Source organism: Mus caroli, chromosome 7, assembly GCF_900094665.2.
Source record: "Mus caroli chromosome 7, CAROLI_EIJ_v1.1, whole genome shotgun sequence".
In the NCBI taxonomy this organism is placed as follows: Eukaryota; Metazoa; Chordata; class Mammalia; order Rodentia; family Muridae; genus Mus; species Mus caroli.
The window spans coordinates 48,192,957-48,209,185 of NC_034576.1; the positions used below are offsets into that span (position 1 = coordinate 48,192,957).

General features: G+C 51.9%; 1 protein-coding gene across 1 annotated transcript in view; it reads left to right on the forward strand.

Moving 5' to 3' along the window:
- The first annotated feature begins 738 nt into the window (after positions 1-738).
- Otog (otogelin) overlaps positions 739-16,229 on the forward strand; it is a 69,673-nt gene continuing 54,182 nt past the window's right edge. Inside the window, exons 1-15 of the mRNA XM_021168148.2 lie at positions 739-849; positions 1,239-1,299; positions 1,441-1,501; positions 4,970-5,045; positions 5,921-6,013; positions 6,163-6,317; positions 8,698-8,816; positions 9,645-9,850; positions 10,666-10,796; positions 10,985-11,091; positions 11,686-11,795; positions 12,157-12,285; positions 13,809-13,917; positions 14,171-14,217; positions 14,647-14,792. Coding sequence (XP_021023807.1) covers positions 759-849; positions 1,239-1,299; positions 1,441-1,501; positions 4,970-5,045; positions 5,921-6,013; positions 6,163-6,317; positions 8,698-8,816; positions 9,645-9,850; positions 10,666-10,796; positions 10,985-11,091; positions 11,686-11,795; positions 12,157-12,285; positions 13,809-13,917; positions 14,171-14,217; positions 14,647-14,792 — 1,641 coding nt within the window. The 5' untranslated portion in view covers positions 739-758. The remainder of the gene's footprint in view (positions 850-1,238; positions 1,300-1,440; positions 1,502-4,969; positions 5,046-5,920; positions 6,014-6,162; positions 6,318-8,697; positions 8,817-9,644; positions 9,851-10,665; positions 10,797-10,984; positions 11,092-11,685; positions 11,796-12,156; positions 12,286-13,808; positions 13,918-14,170; positions 14,218-14,646; positions 14,793-16,229) is intronic.

Genomic DNA, 16,229 nt, shown 5'->3' on the forward strand with positions numbered 1-16,229 from the left:
CAGCTTGCCCACCATATGTTTAGAACAGTAGGTGGCACAAAACAGACTCTCAACAAATCTGCTAAATGAATGTGTGCATCCCAAGTTCTAGCCCTACCCAGGGGCTTGTGAGGAGCCCGTCCTTCCTGGAAGTACCTCTTGTTCATAAAACCAAACTTGTCATCACTCTGGCTTTGATGGGAACAGCCAAGCACCTTGGTCCTTCACACAGTATTTCCCTGCAAGCCTGTGGACTAAGGCACAGCCTTGCCCATCCAAGCTCTTACTGAACAGAGGATGGGGACTTGGGACCCAGATGAAGCCAGGGGGTATGGGGGTGCTATGGACACACAGACAACCTCTCTGCAGATTGAGCCCAGTCTCTAACTGCTGAGTGGCTCTTCCCAGGCCTCGGAGTGGCCCTCTGTAAAAGGAGAGAAGCAAGTAGTGGAATGTCTGCTCTCCAGTGGAAGGGGCTTCTAGGACCCAGGTGAGGGAATTGGAGTCTGCCCAGCTTGTCTCATTGCTCCCCCAGAGGCCTTCCCTGGGGAAGGGTAGTTACAAAGGCATAGAAGGACAAAGACTGGTCTGTAGCCTGGTTCTCAACTTATGGTAATGAGCTGGGCAGGCCTGTCACCCTAGCCTGGGGAGGAGTGAAGAGCCTGAGAGGAGGGCCTAAGGGAGAGAGCAAGATTGCCCAGGATTGCAGCCACCAGTGGAGGTGTGACCCACCTAGGAGCAGAGCCCTGGGCCAGGCTCTCCGATTGCCTGGCACCCTGATGGGAGCCCACATGCCCAGACGATGCTTGCTTCTTCTCTCTTGCTTTTGTCTATTTAGGGTTGAGTCCACTGCAGAGGTGCAGCACCAGGGTGAGAAGGGTTGTGACCCAGGGGAGTCTGGGGCTGGGAAAACATTTAAGCGAACAGGTCTGGGCTGGGTTGTAGAGAAGCAAAAGAAGGTGTGTGAGAAAGGGCAGAGACCTGTGAGAGGGGAGGAAGACATCTAGACAGCCAGGCCTGGGACCCAGATAAGGTAGTTGAGAAGAGACACGAGATGGAGAACTAGAGAGAACTGAGGTCCAAGGAGTGGAAGGAAGGAGACCTTCTCTGGAAGGGTCCTGGGAGCTGGAGAAAGAAAGAGCTTCAGAAAATGGGGGTGGGTTGGGGTGAGGGTGGGGTGGGTGCCCAGTGGGAGAATACAGTGGGAGCCCCCAGCAAATGGGGTCTTACGTGGTGTGGAGAATATGGTCCCTCCCCAGCCTCAGCACTCACATGGAAAACCAGTGCAGAGCTGCAACAGGAGCCTGCTCCTGAGCCCAGGTAAGTCACTGCCTCACCCTCAGTCCCTTCATGCACACAAGACCCCAGGGACTTAGTGTATCGGGAGGGTTGGGCTTTGGGGTGAGTGGAAGCAAGGCCACTCCTAACTCCTTACATATGCCGAGCTCATTTCTCATCTAGCCACACCTACCAGGAGATGTCCCTTGCAGTGGAGGATGTCACAACAGTTATGGAAGGCCAGGTAAGAGATGCCCGGGGGTGGGGGTGAGGCAGGAGGGCATGTCCCCAGGCAAGGGACTTCCTCTGGGCCTGAGATAATAGAAGATTTTCTCAGGGGTCATGTGGAGAGGAGCGAACACTCTGGTGCGTGTCTGAGTGTGTAAATTCATGACATCCCTCTTTCCCCATTTTTCTAGTCTCTTGGGTCCCTAGTATTTCTTTTTAGGAGAGACAGGCATCTCCCCTTTCAGGAGAAAGCTGAGTCCTCCCCAGCCCAGAGGAGAGCAGGCAAGTGAGGGCTTAGGAGAGTGGAGTTCTCTTCTCAGTCTTACCTGTGAAGCTGGAAATCCTATCAAAGGCCCTTTCTGTACCCTATGCACTGCCACAGGAAGGCTACTCTGAGAGGCAGGGGGAGATCTGGGTAGTGGTGGGTGGAGCCTGAGGAAGAGCACTTGAGATTGTCCTCTGACCTGCACACTCTCACAAGTGCACACAGACACTATCGTACGTTCATGCGCATGCACACACACTCTCTCTCTCTCTCACACACACATGCTCAGATACATAGATATATATGCTCAGACACATGCACATATGCACTCACACATACCCACTCATACATACACACTCACACACACACTCATACACACATACTTGCTCAGACACACAATACATACTCACACACACACTCACACATACATACATGTTCACACACACTCACACTCACACTTACACACACATACTTGTTCAGACACACAATGCACACTCACACCCACACCCACACATACATACATGCTCAGACACACACATACATACACATACTTATTCAGACACACAATACACACACACATACTCACACACACATACTTGTTCAGACACACAATACACACTCACATCCATGCTCAGACACTCACACACACATACTTGCTCAGACACACACATACACACTCCCACACCCACCCACCCACCCATCCACACACACACACACACACACACAAAGTGACTCCTGACCACCCCTTGGGCCCCCTGACTCCTGACCATCCCCTGGGGCCCACCCTCCTGGGATCCTCTGCTTTTGTGAGAGGGACTGAAAATCCGTTTTCTCCATTGGCCAAACTTTGTTGATCTCTGGATTGGATGACTCAGATTCACTCTCTAATCCTGTCTTACATTGTCTTCTTTCTTCTACAACCACGGACACTTTACACACCAGCCGGCCTCTGGCAATGTTCTCTCAGGAGGCTTGAGCCTCAGCTGTGTCCAGCCTGGTAATCAGCTCAGGAGAGTCCTTGTGTCAGGGAGTTCGGAGTGATAACTTATACTGTAAAAACATGTCCCTGCTATCTGCCCTTCAAAGCTAGGTGCAGAAGCCCAGGATGGGTGGAAGTGAGCATGCTCCCCACTGAGCCCCCCAGCCTGACTTTCCTCTCATTGTCCTGATCTTCAGGATTCAGGGTCAGAGTCCTACTCAGTTTGAGTGGAAAGGTGAAAGGGCATTCTCTGCATAGTCAGGGAAGCTGACTTTCTGGGACCTATAAGGAGCAGGTAGACCAACACGCTGATGGAGCCAGACCTCCCCTTCTGCCCATAGGACTCTAGAAATTCCTACATTTCCATGGAGAGAAAGACTCTTACACCCTTGCTGGTTTCCTGGTTAGGCAGCCTTGCCCTTTTCCAGTGAGAAGGTCCTGTGTTAGTTGGGGTTCTAAAAGTTGAGATAAGAGACCAAAAGCAACTTGGGAGGTAAGGGTTTATTTAATCTACAATTCTCAGGCCACAGCCCAGCGCGGAGGGAAGTCAAGGCAGGAACTCATGCAGAAGCCATAGAGGGGTGCTGCTGCCCATGGCTTTCTCGGTCTGCTTTTTTTATGCCATCCAAGAGCATTTGCCCAAGGGTGGCTCTGCCCCCAGTGAGCTGGGCACTCCCACATCATTCATCAATCAAAAATCCCCCCACAGGCTTTCCTACAGGCAAATCTTATGGGGGCATTTTTCTCACTTGAGAGTCTCTTTCCAACATGACTCCTGCTTGTGTCAAGTTGACATAAGACTAACCAACACAAGTCCTGAGCTCTAGACCAGGTGACATGGGCAGACACCACCCATTACTCCATAGAGTTAAAAGGGCTGACAGTGGTCTTCTTTTACAGTGACTGGTGGGAGACCGAGGCCCACATACTGTGGATGCTTTGAGGGCTTCTAGCCAGAATGCTTGGTCTAAGAAAGTGGGGGCAGGTCCCAGGCTAGAAGCCAAGCTAACTTTCCCTCCCCTCCCCTCCCTTCCTCTCCCCTCCCGTCCCTCCTTCTCTTCCTCCCTCCCTCCCCCCACCTTGTGACAAGGTCTTACTATATACTCACAGAGATCCCCCTGCCTCTGCAGAGCTCAGGTATTCTCCAGAGGACTAGAACTGTAACCAGGAGGTCATGCACGAGGCTGAGGAAAAAAATATCCTTGTTATTTGAGACACCAAGTGAGATCCAGTATACTTTCGATTATTGCTACTATAACCACAAGCGTATTAGCAGTGCCAATCATCGAGGGAAGTCAGGGGCGTTTCTTAGCACCAGCAGATGTCATTGATGTTTGCTGCTCTTACACAGTCTTGTCGGTGAAGAGACTTGCTGACGGGTCTTATTTTATATGTTACTAAAGAAGTATAATTTTACCCAAGCACACATAAATAAAACATTTTCATGTTTACATTACAACTAGTTTCCATTGTAGTCTTACATCTTATGTATTTATAAACGCTTTTCTGAGAAGGTGCCACCACAGGCTTGGCTAGATTGTTAAAGGCGTTCATGACATAAGAATGATTGCAAACCCTGGTTGGTCCTGAAGACTAATTATTTGGACAGAATTTAAAGACTTCTTCAAGCCCGGGGTGGTGGTGCACACTCAGAGCTGCAACACTTGGGAGTAGAGGCAGAAGGGTCCGGAACTCAAGTCTGTGGCTAAATATCAATACCGTAAAACCAAGAATTTTCCAGAAAATGGTTCTGGTGCTCTGCAGCTCTGGTTGTCTTCAGACCACAGCAAGGTCTCAGGGGCCATATCTGAGGTGGCATGATACGTACATTTACGAAGCTAAGCTTAATCAGAAGCTGTCCAGGGACCATGGGAGGAGGGTGGCAAGTGTCCTCTCTGCATGCTCCTTCCCATTCCCCATGGGGACACGGGATTCCTGGGGCTAGGTAAGAATTTCTGGGGAGATCCCAGGATCCAGGGGCCAAAGTGGGGCAAGAACACAGAAAACTGAAAAACAATGGGTCAAGGCTTTCTCATGAAGGAGATGGTTTGAGGGTCTGGCAAGCAAGAAGTCAGGCTTCACGTACCAAGAAGGGGTGGCAAGCTTGGCTGGACCTGCCTTTTCTTGTGAGACCTCTGCTGGGAGCCAGGCTTCATCTTCGGCATGTTTAGGTGTAGGGGAAGAGGATGTGGAGCCAGATAGCCCGGTGCACAGAACTAATTGTTCTCTGTTTCTAAAAGGAGGCTGAAGCCTTAGACGCATCGGCCATGTCTTCGTGGGAAAGACGGCTCCACCGTGCCAAGTGTGCACCATCATGTAAGTTGTGCCCTCTCTGTGGCTATGCATAGGAGAGTCTGGCCTACAGAACACCTGCCAGGGTACCACTTGTGAGTCCCTTCCTGTGCCTGGAGTCTCTTCCTATCTTCCCCAGCTTGATCTGCATAGCCTTGCTGTGCCCTGTTCACATCCTTGTGTCCCGGCTCCCTGCTCACATTGTCTGATTCGTGAGTTTGCTGCCTCACAAGATGGCTGACTCCTCCCCTGACCTAATACTCTTTCTGGTCTTGCTTCCTCCTTCCAGTGGGATGATCCTTCAGTGTGCTAATTCCTGTGGTTAATTCTTTCTTCACCTCCCTTAGATCTAAGGCCTTCTCATCCCCCCTTTTCTGTCTGTGATCTAGTCCCATGTCCTGTGTCTGTGCGGGCCCCCATCAGAGTCCCATGTCTGTCCTGTCCGTGACTCCCCTTGCCACGCTCTGTCCTCTCATTTGCTCATTCTCTCACCTATGTTATTACACCAATCCCGATTCATACTTTGGTCCCTCCTTCTTGAACAGTGGATGCTTGAGTATCTCAAAACAGTCTCCCCTTCCCTCCCACCCACCAAAGGCTTCACATTCTTGGTCTAGCTGTCTTGCTTGCTAGCCAAGAGCTAAACTTACAGAATGGAAGTCTCAGGTCAAGTGCCCTTAGGGCCACTTCATGCATACTGAAGACTGAAGCTCTAAGACCGCACCCTGAATCCCCATCAGAAAAGGGACTGTGTTGTGTCCCCATGAACCCCATGTGGCCCACGTCAGGCTGTCCGTCTAGGGCAAGACCTTTACTTCTTGGTGCCTTCTGGGAGGAGGTGTGTGTCTTGCCTCTGCTGGACTGGTGCCATGGGGAACATCTCTGCATCTCTCTTGCAGACTTGTTCTCCTGCTTCAATGGGGGTGAGTGTGTGCACCCAGCTCTCTGTGACTGCAGACGCTTCAATGCCACTGGACCCCGTTGCCAGTTGGGTAGGTCTGGTCTCTCCAGCCCCAGGAGGGACTGGGGGTGCAGAAAAGCTTTAGGACCAAGACCACAGGGTTGGCCCTGCAAGATCTGGAACCCACCAGCCTACAGCACAGTGCCCATACAGATCTAGGCTCACTTTGCCCTGTCTCAGTGTATAATGTAGGTCCTGAGCGGGATAGCATCTGCCGGACCTGGGGGCAGCATCACGTGGAGACGTTTGATGGCCTGTACTACTACTTTTCTGGAAAGGGCAGCTACATGCTGGTGGGACACCACGAACCTGAGGGTCAGAGCTTTTCCATCCAGGTGAGGCCTCCTCTCTCCTGTCCTGCTGGTCTATGCAGGCTCCATCAGAACCTGGGAGTCTCCGGGGACTGGAACCTGGAACCTCCCTTTTCCACTTTCCCCAGTTCCTGCTCAAGGACTGTGTTCTAAGAAAGAGCCATCGTCTCTAAGCCCCTGATTACCCAGTCATCCTGGCTGCCCCTGGCTGCCCCCTGACTGCCTCTGACTGCCTCTGACTGCCCCTGGGTGCCCTTGAATGCCCCTGATAGCCCCTGGCTGACCCTGACTGCCCCTGACTGTCCCTGACTGCTCCTGGCTGCTCCTGGCTGCTCCTTGCTGCCCCTTGCTGCCCCTGGCCATTTCTTTTATGGCACATACTGTGCTCTTTTTCTGAGTACGCTGTTTCATAGTGCAGAGGCTCTTAGGACAACAGCACAGACCGGTCTTTGTCCACAGTACCTTTGTTTTAATAGAGAAACCACAGCAAATGACATGAGTTATTTCAAGTGCGACTCAGAGAGCTGAGGTGGCAAAATGTCAAAGACTAAAAGGCAGTGTCCTGGAAACCTGATGTGGCCTATTGTGAAGGACAGTGATGACAAGAGGTTTCACATAGGAGGTGATATCTATTGAGATAGAAGGGGAAACTCATTGGAGCTAGCCAAGGCACGTGGGGGTGGGGTGACAGAAGGCATTTGAGAAGGAGGAACGTTCATGTTAAAGAAAAGTATGGTGCCTCAGAGAGGATCATGGGAATCCTGGGTGGCCTTTGGAACAGTTCCTTTCTCTGCGGGCTTTCCTATGTCTCTTGACATCCCAAGCCACAGGGGAGACATTCTATGGGTAACCACGTGTCTAACAAGGCTTGTTTCCTGGTGGGATTCCTTTCCCACCCCGGACCTCTCTTGGCTAGACCATGTCTTTGGGTTTGTTCCCTGAACCTAGATGAGTGTCGCACACCTGAATGCCATGTGAGACTCTGACCAGCAGATGTGGTGGGCACTTCTAACAGATGGTGACTCGGTCAGTCATGGGTTACAGTGGAGAGGATAGGGTTGGGGAATTTAGTGCTTACTCGGGGTCACCTCTCCTGGCTGGCTGTGATCCTTCTGCCTCAGGCATAGAGTGAAGGTCATGATGTCCTAGATGCCATGACTAGTGTCACCACCTCCTACGCCCTGGTCTCTCATTCCTTGGAGCAGTGTGTCATTTTCACAACAGACATGTTACAATTACATGGTTGGATGAGATGCCATATGAGTGAGTTATGAAATCAATGGAGTGAGTCACACCCTGCCTCAGCAAAGGAGAGAATAAACACACACACACACACACACACACACACACACACACACACAGGTCCTCATTAATATTAAGATGTAGAAGAATTTTGTTTTGTTTGCATATGGCATTTCTCTCTGTGAGTCATGGTCAGAAACACTTGATCTTGACTGTTAGAGGTATGGTGGCACACACCTTGAATCCCAAAACAGAGGAGTTGATAGACAGAGGCAGGAAGATCTCTGTGAGTTTGAGGCTAGCTCGCTCCACATAGTGAGTTCCTGGCCAGCCAGGACTACATTGTAAGACACCATTTGAACAAAAACAATGCTTGAGAGACATTAACTGAGGGCAAAGGTGGCTTTCATGATTTCTTCTTCTAGTCCAAGGGGCTTCAGCCTGGTCCGCCACGTCTAAGGGTAATAGAGTGGAAAGCTGGCTCCTGGAGAGTGTTTCCACTCTTGGCAGGTGACATTTGAAAATATTTTTTCTAAGCATTAGAAACCTGCCCCAACCTCTATGGCCCTTAATGTCTGAGTTCTTGAATGGCAGAGAAGATGCACATGTAACAAGCAGCAAAGGAGATGTGTGTGTGTGTGTGTGTGTGTGTGTGTGTGTGTGTGTGTGTGTGCCCGCGTGCACGCGTGTGCAGGGCAGGGCTAGTTTCTGCATCCCATGAGTGTGTAGGATATAGAGTAAGTGTGCTGAAAGTGTCTGTGAGCATGTGTCTTGGCGTGTCTGGATTCGCACACCTGTGTGATGGAAGAAGGTGAGTGCACACCTGGTCCTTTGATTTGATGGAACTTGGAGATGCCTCAGTGGTCTGGAAAGGGCTCTGCAATCCAACCCATTTGGACCTAGGTCAGAATCCCATCCTTGCTACTCCTGGTCTTGTGAGCATGTGACCATTGCCCCTTCTCTCTGTTCCTCAGACAATCATGAAATGCAGGCAGTCCTAGCTCTTCCCCTGCTGCAGTGTTGGAGAAAGGTCATGGAGGAAAAGCGTTCAGCACATGGGGCCACACGATCATCCCACACTAGTGGACTGAAGCTCAGGGTCGCCTGTGGCAGTTGCTGCAGATGTCCCTCTGAACACCTTGCTCTGTCCACCCCCAATCAGGTGCACAATGACCCACAGTGTGGCTCTGCCCACTACACCTGCCCGAGGTCTGTCAGCCTCTTCCTCTCGGGTGAACATGAGATCTGCCTGGCCAAGGAGGTCACCCATGGGGGTGTAAGGTAACTATGCCCTTCCCCTCCCTGATGTGAGGTCGGGGATACCTGTCCCGGTCAAGCTGAACGGGAATTGATAACTGGGGACAGACAGTGTTTTCTACTTTGGGGCAGAAACACAAACCTGGCCTGTGTGTCTAGTCTGTGGGTACTGGCGATGGATGGATGTCTCCTGATTCTCTGCAACTATTAGACCTAGCGGACTTCCTACTGCTTAGAAAAACAGTAAAAATTTCTAGAAACTGGAGTTCCCCACTAGAAACCCTTTCCCTAAGCTCATACACAGTTTCTTTGAACAGACACATCTTTATCTTTTTCTGAGGTGGGAGGGTCATTTTGAATGACAGTTGTCAATCAGGGACTGCTAGGAGTTCAGACCTACAGCTGGCTGAACTTTGGTTTCTCTTACTGTCAGCTGAGCAGGACCCTGTGGCTGCAAAATAGAGGCAGGGCAGGTGGAGGAGGGCTCCTCTCTGTTCTCAGTCTCCTGTCCACCCCTCTCCCCTTCCTTTCCATTCGTCCTGTTCACAGTAAAACGAAACCCCTCTTAGACGTTATCGGCTCTCTCTCACCATCTGGGAGCGGATGGATTGACTCTCAAGATTTATCCCTGCCAATGATATTGTGATTTCGAAAGCCCCCTGAAGATAAAAGAATCCCCGTGCACTTTGGTGCACTTCGGGATTCTGGAAACTTGGAGGATGAGAACTTAAAGAATTCATGTCACTGGGTAGGGGTGGCTGGCTGTCCCTGTGGTTAAAAAAAAAAAAAAAAAAAAAAACAGGACCTGTGGGAGTTGTGTGGACACTCTGCATCCCTGGGCTTTGCTCTCAGGGTCCAGCTGCCGCAGGTGGTGGGGGGTGTGCAGCTGCAGCAGCTGGCTGGTTACGTCATCGCGAGGCATCCATCAGCCTTCACGCTGGCCTGGGATGGTACCTCAGCCATCTACATCAAGATGAGCCCCGAGTTTCTGGGCTGGACCCATGGGCTGTGTGGGAACAACAATGCCGACCCTCAGGATGACCTGGTGACCAGTTACGGTGAGTCTGAGGGAAGGTGCCTTGCGGGATATTTTGCTAGGGATGGAGACTGGGTCAGGATTGCTCTGTGCAGACCTCTGACATCATGGCCATGGTAGTAAAAACCCAATGGGAGACAAGGGCTCGCTTGCAAAACTCTGTCACGTTAGGCATGTTCTCAGCCATGTTCTGGGCCTCAGTCCTCTTAATTGTGAAGTAGTCATGATGAGAATTTAAACTGGGGTTGTGTGCAGATCCACTGCACACTTCGCTAGGTGGGTTTGATCCCACAAGGTTTCCACAGGAAGTGGGGAGTCAGAGGGTAAGAGAAAGCCAGGAAGAGAAAGGGCCAGGCTGGAGCCGAAGTCTCTGTTTGACAGGTAGATGAGAGCTACAGGTGAAGCTCAGGGCACATCATGATGGCCCTGGCAGAAAGCTTGGCGGTGGGCAGCCCTTTGAGTACCCACCATGCGCTGAACACTTTACAGCTATAGTTCTTTGCAGCCTCCTCCTCGGGGCTTAGTTCTCTTTTCTGCAGGTGGGGAAACTGAGGCTGAGAAGGATGTAGGCACTTGTTCAAACCTGCACACTGATCCCCTCCACTATACCATGCTGTCTCTATTTAGAGTGCTGTGAGACAGTATAGGCGTAGGACATTCGTATCTTTTTGATAAGATGGCTTTTCCAAGAGACTGGTTCAGTTGGAAACTCAGTGTAGGGTGGGAGTGCTGGAGGCTGGCTCCTGCCAAATGGCTCTCCCCTGGCTCCTGCCTCTGCCTCAGAGCCCTCAGCCCTGCTGCCCACCCACCTCATCATGATACCAGTTTTTCCTGCAGGGAAAGTGACTGATGATGTAGGGGAGTTTGTGCACAGCTGGCAGGAGCAGGTCCCCAACAGCCCTCCAGGACCTGTGACTACTTCCCTGCCTCGCCCACCATGCCTGCAGCAGAGCCCAGCATCCATGCAGGTCTGTGTCCTGGGGAGAACCCCCCTCCCCAGTAGAAAGCTATTGGTCACAGGGCCCTGGATGGTGCATACCCATGGCCCCTTCCCTTTATTCTCTGCCTTCCTTTTGCTTAAGTTGGGGTTCCCTGTGGGATGGTGAATCAGAGCCTGCTGTCCTCCCAGCCCAGCTCCTGCCTCTGCCCCACTCAGGGTGTGTATGAGCGGTGTGAAGTACTGTTGAGGCCTCCTTTCGACACCTGCCATGCTTATGTCAGCCCTCTGCCCTTCGCAGCCAGCTGTACCAGTGACCTCTGCCAGTAAGTGGGCAGCTAGGTGGTGGGCTGTAGGGAGCGTCTTCCGATATTGGGATAAGGGATCAGGATGTGGGTCAACAAGCTGGAGAATACGTGGTCATTACAGAACCGCTTGCCAAAGCTCTAAAATTCTTATTTGCCAAGATGGGTTTCAGCTGTCCCATTTAACCGAGGCTCAGAGATGGAGCTCAATTCCCTCAGGGTCACACAGCAAGTTGGCAATGATGCTAGAGCTGGAACCTAGGCTTTCTGCTTTGAGTCTCTGTGTAGCCGGATGCCTTCCTAGAGGAGGGTGCTCTGACATTCTGAGAGTGTTTACAGCAACAGTTCTCAAGCTGAAGGTTGCGGCTCCCTGGGGTTCAAACCACCCTTTCACAGGAGTGACCTAAGATCATCAGAAAACACAGATATTTACATTATGATTCATAACAGTAACAAAATTACAGTTATGAAGTAGTAACAAAAATAATTTTATGGTTGGGGGGGGTCATTACACCATGAGGAACTATTATTTGGAAGGTTTACAATCACCTGGTCTATGGGATGGTGGCAGTTGGTGACAGGCCAGACTTTCTCACATTCAATATCCTTGCACAGATCAGGAGGTGATGAAGCCACTTGGTGCCGAGCACTGATGGAATATGCCCGGGCATGTGCACAGGCAGGGAGCCCTCTGCAGGGCTGGAGGACCCAACTTTCACAATGCAGTAGGTTCAAGGTGGAGGCCGGCAGGGAGGGGGTTCAGATGAGTTCTGATGTGGGCTGTGGGTAGCCAGTCCTCCCCACTCAGAGCCTCAGCTGTCAGAACCTTAACTTCTGAGGTTCCATCCTTGTAACAGATGGGAGAAGTAAGACTGAGCCTGAGGGATGGGTCTGGGGCCACCAAGTAAGGTGAAAGTCTCAGAGTACCCCAACCTTCACCAGTCTCTTGGGCACCAAATACTCCAACTGGGACTAGAGGGTTAGGGGATGAGAGCCCTCTTGTTCCCATTCTAGGACCTGGGGTGAGGTGGGTGTTGGCCAAACAAATAGACCATAACCTCCCTCCCTCCCTCCTTTCCTTCCAAGCTGTGCACTGCAAAGAGAAGGCCTTCATCTATAACGAGTGTATTGCTTGCTGTCCGGCTTCCTGCCAATCCCGTGCTTCATGTGTAGACAGTGAGATTGCCTGTGTGGATGGCTGCTACTGCCCCAATGGTTGGTTGTGGGGAGGGTGGGGGTTGGTAGTGGCCTAAATGTGTCTCCCTGGCCTGGCATGGATACGTGGGAATCAGGGAGCTTGGAGGATGCCTGCTTGTGGAGTGAATGAGGGGACAAACAGCGAAACCAAGTAAATGACAGGCTTAAGGGAGGTGAGGACGAGGGCAGAGCTTGTTGTCTCCACAGTTTGGGTCATCAAGCCATCTGCCTTCCTTTGGACTGAGCTTTCTAGGTGAAGACAAGCCACCCATCCATATCCGTGCACATGCTTTTGATTAAGCATCCATCCAGAGTTGTGTTGTCCTGTATCCGATGACGTGTTTATGATGCATGAGTAACTTGACTGGGTGGAAGGGTGAGATCGGAAACTGTAAAGCTGGAGCTGACCAGAGCTTTACAATCTGTAGAGTGCTTATTTAGCATGGGCAAAACCCTGGCTTCCTCCCCAGTGCTGCCTGAGCGGGGCGTGGTGCTGCACACCTGTAGCACTAGCACTGGGGAGGGGGAAGGCAGGAGAGTCAGGCATGCAAGATCATCCTTTGTTATCTAAGAGTTCAAGGCAATCCTGAGACCCATGGGACCCTGTCTCAACAAAGCAAAGTGACAGGCTTTGATTTTAAGGAACAGAGCCTGCTTTGAAGGATGTGACACTCCAGCCTAAGCTATGGTGAGGTGAAGGCCAGCTCAGGGAGTCAGAAAAGAAGAGCTCTGGGGATTCGTGCAAAGTAGGGAAGCCAGGAAAGGTCTCCGGAGGCAGTGGAGACAGAATGGCAGGGTTTGAGAGGTGGTGTGCAATTTCGGGGTGACACATGGAATAAAGTCTGCCCAGAAGGGGGTTGGTGCCCTGCCTGAGCCAGGATTTAGAGGAGAGTTTGAAAGTGAACTCAGCAAGAAGTGCATGTTGCCAGCAGCCTGATACGGCTGTCTCCTGAGAGGATCTGCCAGAGCCTGACCAACATAGATGAGGATGCTTGCAGCCAACCATTGGACTGAGCATGGGGTCCCCAATGGAGCAGTTAGAGAAAGGACTGAAGGAACTGAAGGGGTTTGCAGTCCCATATAAAGAACAACAATATGAACCAACCAGACCCCCTAGAGCTCCCAGGGACTAAACCACTAACCAAAGAGTACACACAGAGGGACCCATGGCGCCAGCTGCATATGTAGCAGAGGATGGCCTTGTTGGGCATCATTGGGAGGAGAGGTTCTTGGTCCTGTGAAGGCTCAATGCCCCAGTCTAGGGGAATGCTAGGGCAGGGTGGTGAGAGAGGGTCGGTGGGTGAGCACCCTCATAGAAGCAGGGGGAGGAGGGATGGGATAGAGGGCCTCCAGGGGAATATTGGGGAAGGGAAAAACATTTTAAATGTAAATAAAGAAAATATACAATTAAAGAAAAGAAGAAAGTGGGCTCAGTAGAGAAATGGCTCTGAGTATGGGGACCTTTATCTAAGAGTCCAGGCAACCACCATAGTGGCTTGTGAGCAGAGGCAGTGGTGAGTGGGACTTTGCTGTCACCCTAGGGCTGATCTTTGAGGATGGAGGCTGCATGTCACCAGCTGAGTGTCCCTGTGAATTCCATGGGACCCTGCACCCGCCTGGCTCTGTGGTGACAGAAGACTGCAATGCCTGGTCTGTGTCCCCTGCCTGGAGGGAGGGGCCTGGGAAGGTCAGAGCTTCCTGTCAGGCTGCGTGCCTGGGGTTGAGGAACCCTGAACAAGCAAGGGTTACTCACTTAACCTCTTTGAGCTCCAAGGGGATGTCATTAGATCTATGGGGGCGGGGGAGAGATTTCTACCATCCACTTTAGAAATTGGACTCTGCGGGCTGGGGCCTGGGACAGTGTCTGGGCATTGAGGCCACCTTTGTGATCTCTGTGTTTCAGTACGTGCACAGCAGGGAAGTGGGTGTGCAGCTCTTCCGTCTGTCCAGGTACATCTGACCCTCACTCGGACCCTCCCCTCATCTCCAGGTCTCCTAGGTTTGGGGCAGGGACACCCTGGGGCCATGCTAACTCAGGGGCATTTGATCCAAGGGGCTAAACCTGACTCCTCTTTGTTTTGTTGCTCTGGTTCTGTCCATCTCCTGCCAGAACTTGGGGGACCGCACTGACACCAGGTCCCCAGTGTCTCCTCAGAGGGACACTCTGGTGGGGCTGTGTCAAGTCTGCCCCTGAGCAGGCTCTCAAGAATGAAGGTACCCTAGCCTGACCAATTCCAGAGGGCAGAGCCTAGGTCCTGTCTTAGACTTGGATCTGCAAGGCTGAGACAGTCCCCAGCGGGAGAGGAGAACAATCCTGTGAGGAAAGCTCGTTAGCTTGCTCAGGAAGCTTCCATGAGCAAGCTGCCTTCTTTCCCTCAGCTGAGTGCTCAGTGACTGGTGACATCCACTTCACGACCTTTGATGGACGCCGGTACACATTCCCTGCCACGTGTCAGTACATCCTCGCCAAAAGCCGTTCCTCAGGCACATTTACAGTGACGCTGCAGAATGCCCCATGTGGCCTGGTAAGGCTGGGTGGATCTCCATGTTCAAACAAGCCTCCCACAGATCAGGGCCTTCCCATGTCTCAGCTGTTGTCTCTTCCTGGGACACAGAACTGGTTCCAGAAACAGTTCAAAGCCCAGGCCCTCTGATGCCTGAGTCTCTAGAGCGGGTCTAACTCTACGTAGCTTTCTATGCTTTGTTTGTTTGTCTTTTTCTATGTCTGGAAGGCCTACTCGATCATTTCATTCATCAAATTCATCAAATTCTGTTGGGGGCAGAAGCTGTGCTGAGCTCTGACATTGCTTTGTCTGTGAGACCTCATAGCTTAGTGGGCCAGACAGGCAAGCAGACCCAAGACTCACCGTCACAAGACTGTGGGGGGTGGGGATGGGGCAGGGTGGCAAGACTTTTCCTTTTACCTGGGCATTGGGTAGCAAGGGCAAAGGGGATCAGGAGGTGACCCCTGAGCTGTGCCAGTCACCTGAGAACAAAGCAGAGAAATTGGCTGTAGGTCAGGTGTGCATTTGTCTGTCTCAGTGGAGACTGTATTGTCCCTGGACTGACTATGCGGAGGCCCTGGTGTGGGCTGTGCCCAAGCTCCTTTCTGCAGAGTAGAACCAGCACTTTATGCCCAGCCAGGATGCCAGGCCCACCCTGCATGTTTACTCTGCTCCAGCCCCAGACTCTAAGGCTTTGAATGTGAGCAGACCCCGGCTAGGTGGGGACACAGTCTGGGAACGGTGGATGAGGCAGAAACTGGCTTTCTTCTTTTGCTCTGAGCTGTGGGGCAGCGGGTACTGGGGAATAAAGAGGGTGGGAGAGAACCCGCATCCTGCCAGAGTTCTGGTGCTCTGGGCAGGTGGATGCAGAGGATGGCTGTGTGTTCTCCATGCGGCCCCTGGTGGGTGTCTGGCTGTGTGAAGCCATGGACCCAGTGGGCAGGAGGGTGAACAGGGGGCAATCTAAGGTCTCGGGGCCTCACGGAGGCCAGAGATAACAGGTTCTCATTCTCAAACATCCCAGATGCCTCTGTATATTACAGAAGAGCTGAGAACAAAGTGGAGGCTCCAGGGGTAGCTTGGTCATCCCCAGGGCCAAAGAGAGGAGAGGGCAGGGAGAGAGGGGGTACTGGGTGGTTCCCATGTGGGTGAGAGTCCTTGTTCTGGTCTGTGGCTGGAGCACAGAAAGTCCTTCTGGCAGGAGGTTATATGCAGCTCTTTAGGGGAAAGCCTATTCCAGCGTTCAAGCATGGAGGGCCTTGATGAACAGAGATGGTCTATGGTTTTTAGAGCTTTATTATAGAAAGGCAGAGAGAAAGAGAGAAGGTAAAACGAGAGAGGCTGGCCATGGCCACGTGGAGAAAGGGGGGAAGGGAGGGGGAAAAGGGGAGCTAGAGATGAGAATAAGAAAGGTGAGAGCTGCTGGCCGTGGGGGCACACGCCTTTAATCCCAGCACT